The 13,124-nt window shown below is 37.1% G+C and overlaps 1 protein-coding gene across 14 annotated transcripts in view; it reads left to right on the forward strand.

Moving 5' to 3' along the window:
* fgfr3 (fibroblast growth factor receptor 3) overlaps nucleotides 1-8,066 on the forward strand; it is a 76,820-nt gene extending 68,754 nt beyond the window's left edge. For all 14 annotated transcript variants that reach the window (XM_033987921.2, XM_055231205.1, XM_033987920.2 and 11 more), the window contains exons 16-18: nucleotides 2,980-3,117; nucleotides 3,709-3,814; nucleotides 5,075-8,066. In XM_033987921.2, coding sequence (XP_033843812.1) covers nucleotides 2,980-3,117; nucleotides 3,709-3,814; nucleotides 5,075-5,239 — 409 coding nt within the window. In that variant the 3' untranslated portion in view covers nucleotides 5,240-8,066. The remainder of the gene's footprint in view (nucleotides 1-2,979; nucleotides 3,118-3,708; nucleotides 3,815-5,074) is intronic.
* Nucleotides 8,067-13,124: the final 5,058 nt, after the last annotated feature.

Genomic DNA, 13,124 nt, shown 5'->3' on the forward strand with positions numbered 1-13,124 from the left:
CCCCATCTCTCCTTTTTTTCCCCTATTTCTTCCTTCTCTCTCCTCCTTCTCATCTCTCCTCTTCTCTCTTCCCCTCCTCCCCCTCACCGTCTCTCTTTCTCCCCCCTTTCCTTCTCTCTCTTCCCCTTTTCTCTCCCCCTTCTCTATTCCCTCTCCCCGTCTTTCCTTTCTTCCCTCTCTCTCTCTCTTCCCCTTCTCTCTCCCCCTCCTCCCGTCTCCCTTGATTCTCCTCGCTCTTCCCTCTCTTCCTTCCCCCCCTCCCCTCCCTCATTGCCCCAGACGGTGTCCCATCAGAGGGGTCCAACACAAACACAGGGCCCTGTCAGCAGCGGGACGGACCGATTAGAGCTGAGACTGTTATTACAGCAGCTCCGAGTTAACACGACCTCCTCCTCGTGCTACAGTAGTGGTTTACTCTTAGAACGCCGCGGGACACTTCACCTTTGACCCCCGTGCTTTATCAGGGAGATAGACATCTAATCTCAGCTCATAAGTGAACGCAAGAAAATTACTTTGTGTTTGCCAGAAGTTATAGCATTATACGTTTGCATTTTGCTTTCAGATATTATCTCTAGATACCGACTGTGGGTTATAAGAGACGTTTTGATGGTTTATAGCCACATTTTGTTTAAACCACATGTTTTTTTTAAAAGTACAGTTTATCTGCCGTCTTATGACACCTGCAAGACTTGACAGTGTTTACACGAAAAAACACCACATTGAAATTAGGACTGAACTCAGTAGACACTACACCAACCATGATTTTAAGTTTTAATCATGATTTAGTAAAAATGTACCAAATTTAAACTGCATTTTTAATTTAGTCAATATTTACTTTTATTTTTATGGCACTGTAAAACATGTGTCCTTTCTAGGAGCAGGCTTGCATCTCCACAAACCTGACTCTTATTTGGCTGAGACTTTAAGTTTAAGATACCTAAACTCTACCATTAAAGCAGCGTTGACTCCTCGCTCCTCCCTCCTCGTTCCCTCCTCTGTGCTCAGTTCACTTCTAAATAAAGTCATGTTTAATTGTCTCCTGCTATTAGGCCTCTAATGGTCTGTGAATATTAAACTAGGGTACACAACACTGAATACAAAACACCTGCTGCTCCTGAACGCACCACTGGTTTCATGTCATGCACAAGTCACAACACACAGATTGTGCCCAGATTTTTCATTCATGCATTTTGTCAATCCTCTTTGATGCTTCTGTCCTCCCCTGTCTGCTCTGTTAGTGATGCTACGGTGGCCTCATTGGGACAGTTTGTTTTTCCTGAACAGGAGCGTGGATAATTCGATTAAACTGTCAAAGTGCAGTGAAAGGAAGGCCATTTGGTAAAAAAAAAAATGCATAATGGGGTACTAGACTGCACTTTAACTCTTAACCTAATTAGTTTAAAGCAAATTCATTCTACTACTGCCACAAATGTTTTGGCAAAAAGAAAAACATTTAATTATGTAAAAGTAACTACCGGTATGCATTTTCCTAAAGAAGGTGCACTGTGTAACTTTTCTGGAGGAGGGTCCGCTACCTGCTTGTATCCATGGAGATGTTATTGCGTTTCCAGGGTAGTTCCACAGTATGGCAACTTATTTACTGTGCATTTATTCACTGCAGATGTTGCAAGAAAAAATACCTTGAAAAAGACACATTCTTATTATGGGCGGGGTCGTGTCTCCACACACCTGGCCTGTAACCTGATGGCGTCCTCTGCTTGTTTTCATGGAGATAGTTCAGGTTAATGCCAGGCTGTGGAACATTTTAGGCAAAGAAACAAGCAAGTGGTATAACCCTACCATAAAAGTTGCATAGAGCACCTTTTATTGGTCCAATATTACACAAAATTGACTCTTGTGAGCTTTAAGCCATGTTATTATGCCATTACCTCCTAAAAAAACATACTTGGAGTTGTGTTTTGTTTCATTCACACATCTTTGAGTAACCTTTTATTAGTCTGTACATCTCCAAAGCTCAAAATGCTGTTCCACCTTGTGATGTCATGAAGCAGTAGTTTTCAAGTTAACAGCCACGTTTTACCTTCAGTGTAGTAGAGATTGTCAATTTCAGGGCTGGAATCATCCTTAGTGAAGGTGTATGGAGTTTAAAAACACAGTGGAGCACTTCCTGTATTACCACATAACACCACAAAGTGGAACATAGAGTTTTCCATTTGAGAAAAGAACACAGCTCAAATATGCAGGGTTTGTGTGTTAAACATGTGTAATTGAAACAAAACACAACTCCAGGTATGTTTGTGATGAGAAAACAACATTAAAATATAGATCATAAAATGGTGTAATATGGGCCCTTTAACTAATCAAACTGCAGTGGGCAGAAGCCAACATCTGAGCTGTTATCATTGTATATGTATTATGAGTTAGGATATTTGTTATAGCTTGGACAGCAATAGCCTGTATGATTGGCTTTGCCTTGAGCTGATTATAGATTTTTTTTTAAGTATTTATTGCACTGGAGATGTGCTCCTTTTATTCCTGTCTGGAGGAGAGGCCTGTTGGCTTAAATAATTATTGACCTTCCGTCCACAACAATAAGAGTCAAGTGGAGTCTTAAATTGAGTGCACAAACATGGAGAATCAATACTTACTCATCTTTCTCATTCAGCTGTGTAAAACTGCTTAGGGCACTGTCTCGTCTGTAATGTGTTTCTGATATTGTATTTTTACATTGTATTTGTGCAGTTTGTAATGCCTTATATAGGACTCTAAGTATTAAACCACGTGCTAACTACTCTGGTTACTGCACCAACACTATGGCTTTTGGGATTTTAATTTTGACAAGTTCAGTTAATGTCACTTAAAATTATAAAGCAAAACGTTTTCAGAGTTGAAGCGATTTACCAATGCCTATAGATACTTCTGTTATTATCACTACTACACCATTGCTATTGGGGCTAAACAATAATACAATTGAATAATAAAACTCATATGCATTTTCCTTTTTCCTTTTTTGTGCAGGTGGTCGTATGGCGTGCTGCTCTGGGAGATCTTCACGTTGGGGGGGTCTCCATATCCCGGGATACCAGTAGAGGAGCTGTTCAAACTGCTGAAGGAGGGACACAGGATGGACAAACCAGCCAACTGCACACATGAACTGTAAGAGTGAATTACAAAACTAATATTCTAACATTGATTGTAAAGGAGTAAAGCGCATGTGTGTCCGGAAGTGGCTCATTCGTAAATTCTAGTCTGGCTTTAAGTTTTAAGTTTTAGTCTTAGTCTTTTCTTATACAGATTTGTTCCAAGATATTGAGGATTTTATTAGTTGCGTTTGTTAGTTGCTAGTTGGTTTAGTTGCTTTATGTAGTTGCTAAATTTTATAGTGATTTAACTGAGACAAATTAATAGTACTTACTGGCAGTAGATCCCATTTCAGGACTGCTGGAAACCCAGTATTGATTGCATTCAATGTATATCACTTTATTTATATACTTTTAGTACAAGTTAGCTACACAAAATAGGAAAATGTTGTAGCTTTACAACAAATGTTATTTACAACAAATGTTATTTACAAATGTTGCAGCTATTTACCTGATATGGATGGTGATGTTACGTTAAGATTAAACTTGTCTATAGACTAGTCTTGTCCCATCACCAGATCAGAGCGACCACAGACCCCCCTGTCCCTCTGTGTTTAAAGTGTATTTTAAGTGCATTTAAAGTGTTCCTCTGCCCTGTGTGTGATAGGTACATGATCATGAGGGAGTGTTGGCACGCTGTCCCGTCCCAAAGGCCCACGTTCAGACAACTGGTGGAGGACCACGACCGGATCTTATCTATGACCTCCACAGATGTGAGTGCTCCTAACAGCTGCAGCCACTGAGACTGAGGAAACGGGAGGAAAACAGAGATTAGAAACAGGCCAGACCATAGAGAGGCATATCAGAGCAGCTAAGAGGGAGCATTACAGTGTGGAACCAAGCCAAAGGAGCAGAACAAAGATAGACGCTATTTACTGAGATCAGAGCAGGGGAAAGTAGCTTTACTTCAGTAGAAATATACAGTAGTGGTCCAAGGGAGGTAAGTGTAATGCACAATGGCAATTTTGGTAAGAGTTTCTGCCTGGACCCAACTTTTTATTTATAATTTGAAGTTATTACAGTTGGAAGGACAAAACAAACGGTGCACAAAATCTGGTATTTAGAGATATAAACCAAAAAAAACACATGAATATTAGTCTTGTCAACATACTACTACTATTCAGAGAAGTACACATTTAATGAAGTCACTCAAATACATGTAATTAACTCAATAACTCAATACTATCGGACTGACATTGATAAGTTTTGGGCTTCTGCTGCTGTAGGTATAACATTATGTAACCTTTTAGAATAGAGTGTAAGTCATCTAAAAAATGAAAAAAGAACAATAATGTAGGCTTTATTACTACTACTTCTACTACTTATTAGGATAATGGCACCAAAAATCAGTCTATGTGATTTCAAGGTATTTTGTTCTGCCAGAGGATAAACTGCACATGTGAGAAAGTCATTAATTGCAAATACAAAAACAAGCCCTGTATTCTGATCAAGTGAATCAGCTGTATTTCTGCCTCAAGTACAAAGCGGTGACCTGATGATTTCCGCTAACGTGCTGTCACTGAAATGTCTTGTACCTGCTTGATCTTATTCTCAGTTTGATAAATGGCTCCAAATCAAAGGCTCCATGGCTCTATCTGGACAACACAAGGTCAGGTTTAGTTCACATGAGACATCGTGGGATCACTGACAATTATAAAAATATAACAGGAATTATTTTAATATGTTTTGTTTTATACTTTTAATCCTGAATCATCTTCATTAGTCTTACGCCCACCAGCCAAAAACATTGCAACATGTGAGCTTTGATCAAATGAAAACACTTGGCATTTGAATCATTACTGCAACAACTCTAATGTAACTAGATAATCATAGAAATGGGTCCACGTAATGTTTTGAATAGAGGGTAGGGGGAAACAGAAATTTACAAGTGCAGGATAATACAGGATTACTAAAAATACAATGAATGTTTAAAAAAATACAACCTTTAACCATTGTCTTGTTCTTTATCACAGGAGTATTTGGACCTGTCCGTGCCATTTGAGCAGTACTCTCCCACCTGTCCCGACTCAAACTCCACCTGCTCCTCAGGCGATGACTCCGTTTTCGCTCATGACCCCCTCCCTGACGAGCCCTGTCTTCCCAAGCAGCTGTCTTCAAACGGGGCCATTCGGACTTAAAGCATGCCCCCTTTCTCGCCCACCAATCTCAGCTACAAACTCATGCAATACAATGTCTTAAACTCTGTGAAAACTCAGAGTTGTAGACTTCTTCCTCAACTTCGAGACTCCAGAAAACGTGAAGGATTATTTTGTTTTTTTCTTGAATAAAGTTATATATTTTTGTACTTGGGCCAGTCTTTTGTTATACGGATCATCTGTGGGAGAAACCATTCCGTGCCTATTGGGATTAAACCTCCTCAGACTCAAAAAGTTATGGACAAATATTTAAAACAACACACAATGAAGGGCATTGGTCAGTCACCAGGAAGGAACTTGCAACAAACACATCTGATTGGTCATAACGTTACCAGCAAGAAACCATAAACCTGACATGGATGAGACTAATACTTCCGAAGACATTTTTTTCCACACATTTTTCAAAGGATTATTATGTGAACATTTGAGTTTCTAAGCGCCACAACCCGAACAAGCTGTTTTTGTGATACATTCAGGGTCGTTCAGTCATAAGTACAAATGTTTGGAGGGTTTTTTAATGTATCTAAAAATGATTTATTGTAAATATACAAATGCAAATATGTATGATATATCCTCAGCTGTAAAAGACAAAAAACATTTTTTAAATATTGTTTAGGACCGGAGCGTTGCAGTCTAGAAGACACTGTCGATGTGTAAAACATTTAATCATTTAAGAAAAGGTTTATTTGAATAATTAACATGTATATTTGTAAAGATATTTATAGAGTTAACATGTGGTTCCTAAGAAAAGTTTAGTCTAGGTTTTAGTACTGTACGCAGATTTTTATTTTGATTTTTGTAACTTATTTTATGGCAGAACTGCGACGTGATTTTCACAACTGGCAGGCTTCTCTGAGTTTGATCCATCTTAGATGTTTGGTTTGTTTACAAGTTTTTAAAGAGCGAATGTATGACAGACAGAAGACTATTGTGCAAAGCGAGTGTGAATCGAGCCCCAGCGGAGACTCGTGGTTTTGTTGATGTTTGCGAAAGTGAAAAGCAACGATGAGCTCTTGCTGGGCAAGAAAAAGCAGCGCTTCACTCTATGTGCCAGAGAGGCCTTTCAGCGCGACTGAAGTACTTAGAGACATGAGAGACATGGACCACTCCTCACTGTAGAGCAGCCTCCTGAATAAAACTCACATGTTTTTAATGACAAGACACAATGATTCAACATTCAATCTGGTAGATTTAAATGCTAATATTAATGTGAATTTTCTGCATCAAAACAGTATGTTCCCATTGCCTGGGTGTCAGCCCAGTAGAGAAAAGTGCCATGTGCCATATACTTGATTGGTATTTCCTACTCTTTTATTCAGAAGGTCTGCTGTTGTAGCAGGGAGGCTGTGTGGTGATGCTAAAGCTAAAGGCAGTGTTGTACATTGCACAACAGCTGCCCAGATGTTATCGCTGCTGTCTAGTATTAAAACTGAAATGAAGGAATGTTGTTTGGTCTTTTGACCTCACAGCTTTTAATAAATATTTCTAAGCAGTATATTTGTATCAGTTTGTCTAAAGAAACTGTAGTCAAAAGTGCCAAATTGAGTCTTATTTTGGCTTGATTCGCTGCAGCGTGGACGGGTGCAGTGAAGGAGCATGGGATTGCCAAACGGACATCTTTTTCTTTTTTTCTTCCTGTTTCAGCATCTGTCAGCTGACCCCAAACACAAAGCAGGGGTGAAATGTTTACACAAAGCCACACCGCTAAAGGAAAGGCAATTTGTAGTGTCATTGAAGGTTTAGGCTCTCATTCACTCGCTGCTAAACGAGTACACTTCACTGTGCAATGGCCTTTTTCAGTATTTTCTATGATTTTCTCCCTCTGGATTGGATAAAAGGATGGACACAGTGAATATTGACGTCAGCCAGTTTGTACCTATTCAGTTCTAGGCACATGTCAGCCATAAATGAAGCAGTAATGCGATGTTCTGGCTTAAATGTTTGTCCGTGAATCAAAATCATTTTATTGGTAAATAATAAAAAAATTACCCATTCTAAGGTCAATGACAAAGAGAGACAACCTTATTCTGAATTGAATCGGAATACCAGAAGACTAACCAGAAAGTCTAGACAGCAACACAGCCTACAAAACTGGAGCTAAACTCAAGATGGCGCTAGAGAGAAATGACCTCATATTACACCTGTGTCCATCTTTCTATAGAGTCTGGTCTTACCCTCTGTCTGTCCCAGTGCCCCAACACTTTTGTGAGTACTTAAACCTATTTATTTGCTTTGCTGTAAATGTTTTCTTTTAAAATGCCAGTTTTTATTGTCAATATAATAAAGGCCTTTGTACAGTACGCTATATCACTAAACAAAAAATTTAAAAAGTTATTTTTTTTCAGTATATTTGGTTTTGGTCCACATCTGAAGTGCCTGGAGAGTAACGTTTTATTTTGAATGTAAAATTTTAAAATAACATAATTTACTTCACAAGAAAAGGGCACTTCAAATTGTTGATAATAATTTATTCTTCCATGTTGAGTAAAAAGCTTTCCCTATGGTGAGAGTGTTTTATTCAACAATATTTTACCATACGCTCACTTGTCTGAATGCTGAATTTTCCCATCAGGCCTTGCTGTATTTATCTGACTTTTTCATGCTTTTATTTTGAAATCCTCTAAGGCCTTTTCCTGTTTTCTTTGTCTCTGTTGGATCACTACTTCAAATGGAGGTGTAGCTTTTGGCAGCGAATAAACTCAAGTTGAAATGGACACCAAGCATTTTATATAATAAGACGTTTTTAACATGTTTTGTAACAGAACACAATCTGCTTCGAATAAAACTACAAGATGTTGAAAACTACAAACCCCAAATGAGTGACAGTTATTGAGTTTGAATCAACAGAAGACCTCTTTACTCTTGGTAAGAGCATGGAGCATGAGATGAACTGTGGTTGTGAGAATTACAGATACAACATGTTAAAATAAAGTTGCAGGGATTTTGATAAGACGTGTATGTACTTAATTGGAGGTGCCCTAACTGGTGACCTATGCTGGAGTAATAATATAGTCAAACAGTATAAACAGTATAAACATGGCTAACTTTACCAGCTACTACGGCTCATTTTGTAGCCACCATGCCAACAATGTGACTTCTTTACATATATGATTCACCTATTGTCTATTGTCTGTTTATGATTGAATGAGCCAATTGTAACTGTCCTGTGAGTATAACTCATGTGAAATAGATATAACCATTTCCTCATCATTCAAAAGTCAACTTCTATATTATTCCCACACAACAATGAGTTTTGAAATACATTTTAGTTTACAGGTTTTACTTTTAGTATGTTTTGAATTCATCTTGTGTAACCCCAGACTCAAGAATACTATATTAAAATAACGTATTAGTTTGGACCAAGCGCTAAGTTTGTAAGGGCTACAATACGAATAAGAATAGAGTGAGTGTAAATGAAATGGCAGAAGACAGAAATGAACAATGATGGTTTAGTTTAGGAAGAAAAACGAAATAAAATTAAATTGTTAACAATTTAACAGCCGGCAATCTGTGCTACATTCACATTGTGTACATTAAATTTAAAAAAAGTCCTACTGAACTCATCGATATTTGAGTTATTTCAGTCAAAGTTGATTGTTCAAAAAGGTTCGTCATTGTGGTGGTTTGAGTGGTTACCATGTGATGAGATCAACAAGAAGAGTTAAGAAAGTTGCCATTCTCCATTCACAGTTCAGGGTTCTGGGACAGGCTCGCCATCTCCTCTGAGAGTCTTCTGAATCGTCACAATCCATAAAAAAATCCTAGCCTGCGTAACAATAATGTACACATATAATTAAAAATCCATTTCCGTTTTCTAATCTTTGTAGTAGTAGTTTTGTTTTATTATTATTATTTTTTATCTCAAATTATCAAATATTGTCTCCTTATTGTACAATTTACAATATCAGTAACATACGTGCATGTTTTAAACTCAAAATATCATTGTTGCAGATGAATTGTTTTAAACAGATGAAATAATAATAAAAGTAATTGGTCCTTTATTCCTTTTAACTCATTAACCATGTGATTTGTGATTAATATTTGTATCCAATTGAATTAGTAACTTTTGTGAAACATGAAATTAACTTATTTATCTTACCAAACAGGTAATAATGCAATACTACAATAACAATAACTCCTTTAAATGTATCAACTACATCAGTAATCCCTGGCTGGTTTAGCATTACATTACATGTTTTTGCATAAAGGATCCAAATCTGCATTTAGCATCAGAACATCACATGTCACCAGAAAAACAGTGCATAATTAAATAAAAACACAGTGACATTTGTTGTCAACTTAATTCTTGCTTTAAAATTCCGTAAAACAGGTACAAATAAGTTTCACATTAACATGAAATAATAGTTTACAACTCGCGATTAGCATTAGCATCGCGTTAGCATCACGTTAGCATGTTTTTTCCTCTATGTTAACTTCAACTTTCAATAGCATAAACAATTTCCCAATTAGAATTATAATTTTGTACCATATTTACATCAAAATAATTCAACATGCACTCACCGATAATCTGTTAGTTTAGCAAAATAAAGGGTTGGTCAACCAGCCTCTCTCTGTGTCCAAATAAAGAACGAAAAACTAATGTGAACCTGACATTCAACAGGAGGAGGTGGGACTTAATTACTTCAAATAAGAATCCTTATCACCAAACCTGACTGACAAAACAGGAATATAGAGAGTGAGAGGATCACACTTCCTCTAAAATAAAAGTTTTTCCTTCCTTAACATTATGAGAAAAATAAGGCACATTTCTCTACAGGGTCACACTTGCATTCTCCATACATCAGTGATAGAACATAACGGAGTTAAGTACTGAAGTATAATTTTTAGGTATCTGTACTTTACCGAGGTAAATTTTAAAGTGGGGACTTTTTTTTCTTTTTTTTTACTTCACTACATTTGAGAGCAAGTACTTTTTATTCCACTACATTTTTGAACAGGACTAAAAAGTAAATGTATTTTTATTATTGTTTGAGACCTTTTAATATTTCAGCACAAATCTGTATAAAAATCAATACATTTGAAACCTTATAAGACCTAAAAATCTGCCCAAAATACGTTTACTTTTTACTTTTTAAGTATATTTTAAATGGGTACTTTTACTTAGATTTTTTCACATGATACATTTACTTTTACTGAATTGTTGGGTTTTTTTGGGGTTTATTTTTTTGCTCCGGTATCTGTACTTTTACTTAAGTAAAAAACTGAGTTCTTCTTCCTCCACAGGGCTACATGATAGTAATCACTTTTACTAAACATTGGCATTTTTTTTATATTTCATTTATACCTGAGTACATTATAGTGAAGTGAGTAACATTCCTCCAGTAGGAAAACACAATTTTCTCTCCTTGTGCCTGATACAGTTGCTGTCAAAATGTTTTCAAATAAACATCTTACACTAGCAGCCAATGTTGAGTTTTTGAGTCTGTTTAGAGGGATTTCTGTTTGACAAACATGACCAGAACACCACAGAGTCTGCAGCAGCAGGGCTTGTTTGAATCTTGTTTTTGGATGTTTTGTCTGAGTACTGGATGGTTGGTACACAGCCTGTAACATGAGACGCAGACAAGACAAACTGTGGTCCAAGTGACGCAGGATTCCTCTCCATTGAAAATGAAGCAAGGAGTAAACTGTTAGAGATGTGTTTCTGTTAATGCTAAACACTAAAGTCACATGAGAAATGAGACAGGGGTTTTCTGTCAAGGTCATAGAGTTGGTCTCCATGGTGACTGTTAAAGGTGCCCTATGTAACTTTTTGGTGGATGATCTACCACCTGCTTGTCTCGTCATTAAAAACGTCATTATAAAAAAGAGCTGACTGAAGCCTTTGGCAGCATAGACACAACGGACTTTCTCACAGTCACAATGTGTTCTTTATCAGTACACAGTATCAGTGAAGCCACCAAACTGCACCGTCAGCCCCTCCGACCATTATCAATACCTCTCTCACATACCATCTTTTTATACTGGCAAGTTGGGTGTCTTGCTCAAGTGCACAGCAACAGCATGTCCTGGTCCAACACTCTAACTTCTCAGCCACTGCCTATCTGCATAAACAGCAGAGAAGTCAGATAAATATTTATTCAAAATCTCAGTATCTGAATATTATCACATCAGACCACAGTATTATACAAATCCTCGTCATTTTTCTCTCGTTCTCTAGTGTTGCGTTCACTAAAACATGGCTAGATGGCTATTTGATGGCTGCTTTAATCATGGCTGAAATCATAAGTACTGAGCTGATTTCCCCCAAAGATGACTTTAAAATGTTCAAACGACTGTATAATTTCACTGGGGATGTGGCGTGAGGAAAAGTAAACCGCCTTCAGTAAACTGTGTGTAATCAAAGTGCCATTTTGTGAACTAAAGTGAGAAATGCAGGAGCACACGTTTATGAACAAATCATCCTTTCAGCAGCATACCGCCTTAAGACCACCTTTAATACCACCTTAACAGCCCTTAACCGGCATCGACACCGTCACATCAGCAAATCACTAACACCGAGCTCATGTAACACATAAAAAAGACATTTGTATTATTACTTTGTTATTTTTGATTTATTATTACTAAAAGCGGAAAGTGTGAACTGTGGCTAACAGAGAACATTCAGGGCAATGAACTTTGTCAAATGTGTTGAGAAGTACATTAACAATCATAATGTGTTATAAAAGTGTTGTATAATGGTGTAATTGTGTAAACTAGTTTTCTAGTTATCAGAGCTTGTCAGACCTCAGAAGCTAAGCAGGGTTGGGCCTGGTCAGTAATTAGATTTATTTATTTATCTTTATTTATACAGGGGGACCCAATGAGAGACTCTCTTTTTCATGGGTGCTCTGTTTAAAATACAACACAAACCGAAAAAACAATCAAAACAAATAAGTCCATAAAAAAACGTCAATAACAAGTGCAGGTGTGTGTATAAAAGTTTGTTATCAGCTTATTAAATTGCAATTGTGTCACCAACGTGTCCAGTTTTGCTTTTCCTTGGAGCATATTCCATTTTTGTGAAGCAAAACAGCTAAAAGCCTCTTTCCCATCTCAGTTCTGGTGCGGCTCGTCCTTACCCTTATGCAGTCATGTGATCTGATATTAAATGTTCCGGTATCAATGATTAACAAACAGGTGAGGTTTTCTGGCACTTTTTGAAGTAGTCCCTTATAGATAAACTTCATACAGTGCTGTTCTCTTCTAACAAACAGTGATGGCCAACCCACTTTTTCATAGAGAAACAGTGATGAGTTACAAATCCATCACCTGTAATAAAACGAAGGGCCGAGTGAAATAGTGGATCCAATGGTTTCAAAGCAGAGGCTGAAGTCTGCATATACACAACATCCCCATAATCCAATACGGACAGGAAGGTTGCTTGCACTATTTCTTTTCTGTAACTCATTGAGATACAATATTTGTTTCTGTAATAAAATGATAATTTAGATTTTAAACTATTACATAATTCTGAGATATGTTTTTTAAAGGACAAGTTTTCATCAAGCCAAAATCCAAGATATTTATAAGTGTCGACTCTTTCAATGAAAGTACCATTTAGCGTGTAAAGGTTTGTAGCTTGCATGTTACTGAAATGTTTTTTTAGAAAAAATCATATACTTAGTTTTACTTGCATTCAAAAACAGCTTAAGATTTATGAAGGAGTTTTGGATCATTAAAATCTTGCTGCAGTTTTAAAAGTGCCTGATCAGCAGAGAGCACTTGTATCCAAAATGGCATCATCTGCATATAAATGTATGTGGCTTTCTTTTAAATTGTGACCAATAGAATTAATAAAAATAGTATAAAGTAGGGGGCCCAAAATTGAGCCTTGGGGCACTCCTTTACTTAAAGTTAAAAAATC

This window comes from Periophthalmus magnuspinnatus, chromosome 22 (assembly GCF_009829125.3).
Source record: "Periophthalmus magnuspinnatus isolate fPerMag1 chromosome 22, fPerMag1.2.pri, whole genome shotgun sequence".
NCBI classification, from domain to species: Eukaryota; Metazoa; Chordata; class Actinopteri; order Gobiiformes; family Gobiidae; genus Periophthalmus; species Periophthalmus magnuspinnatus.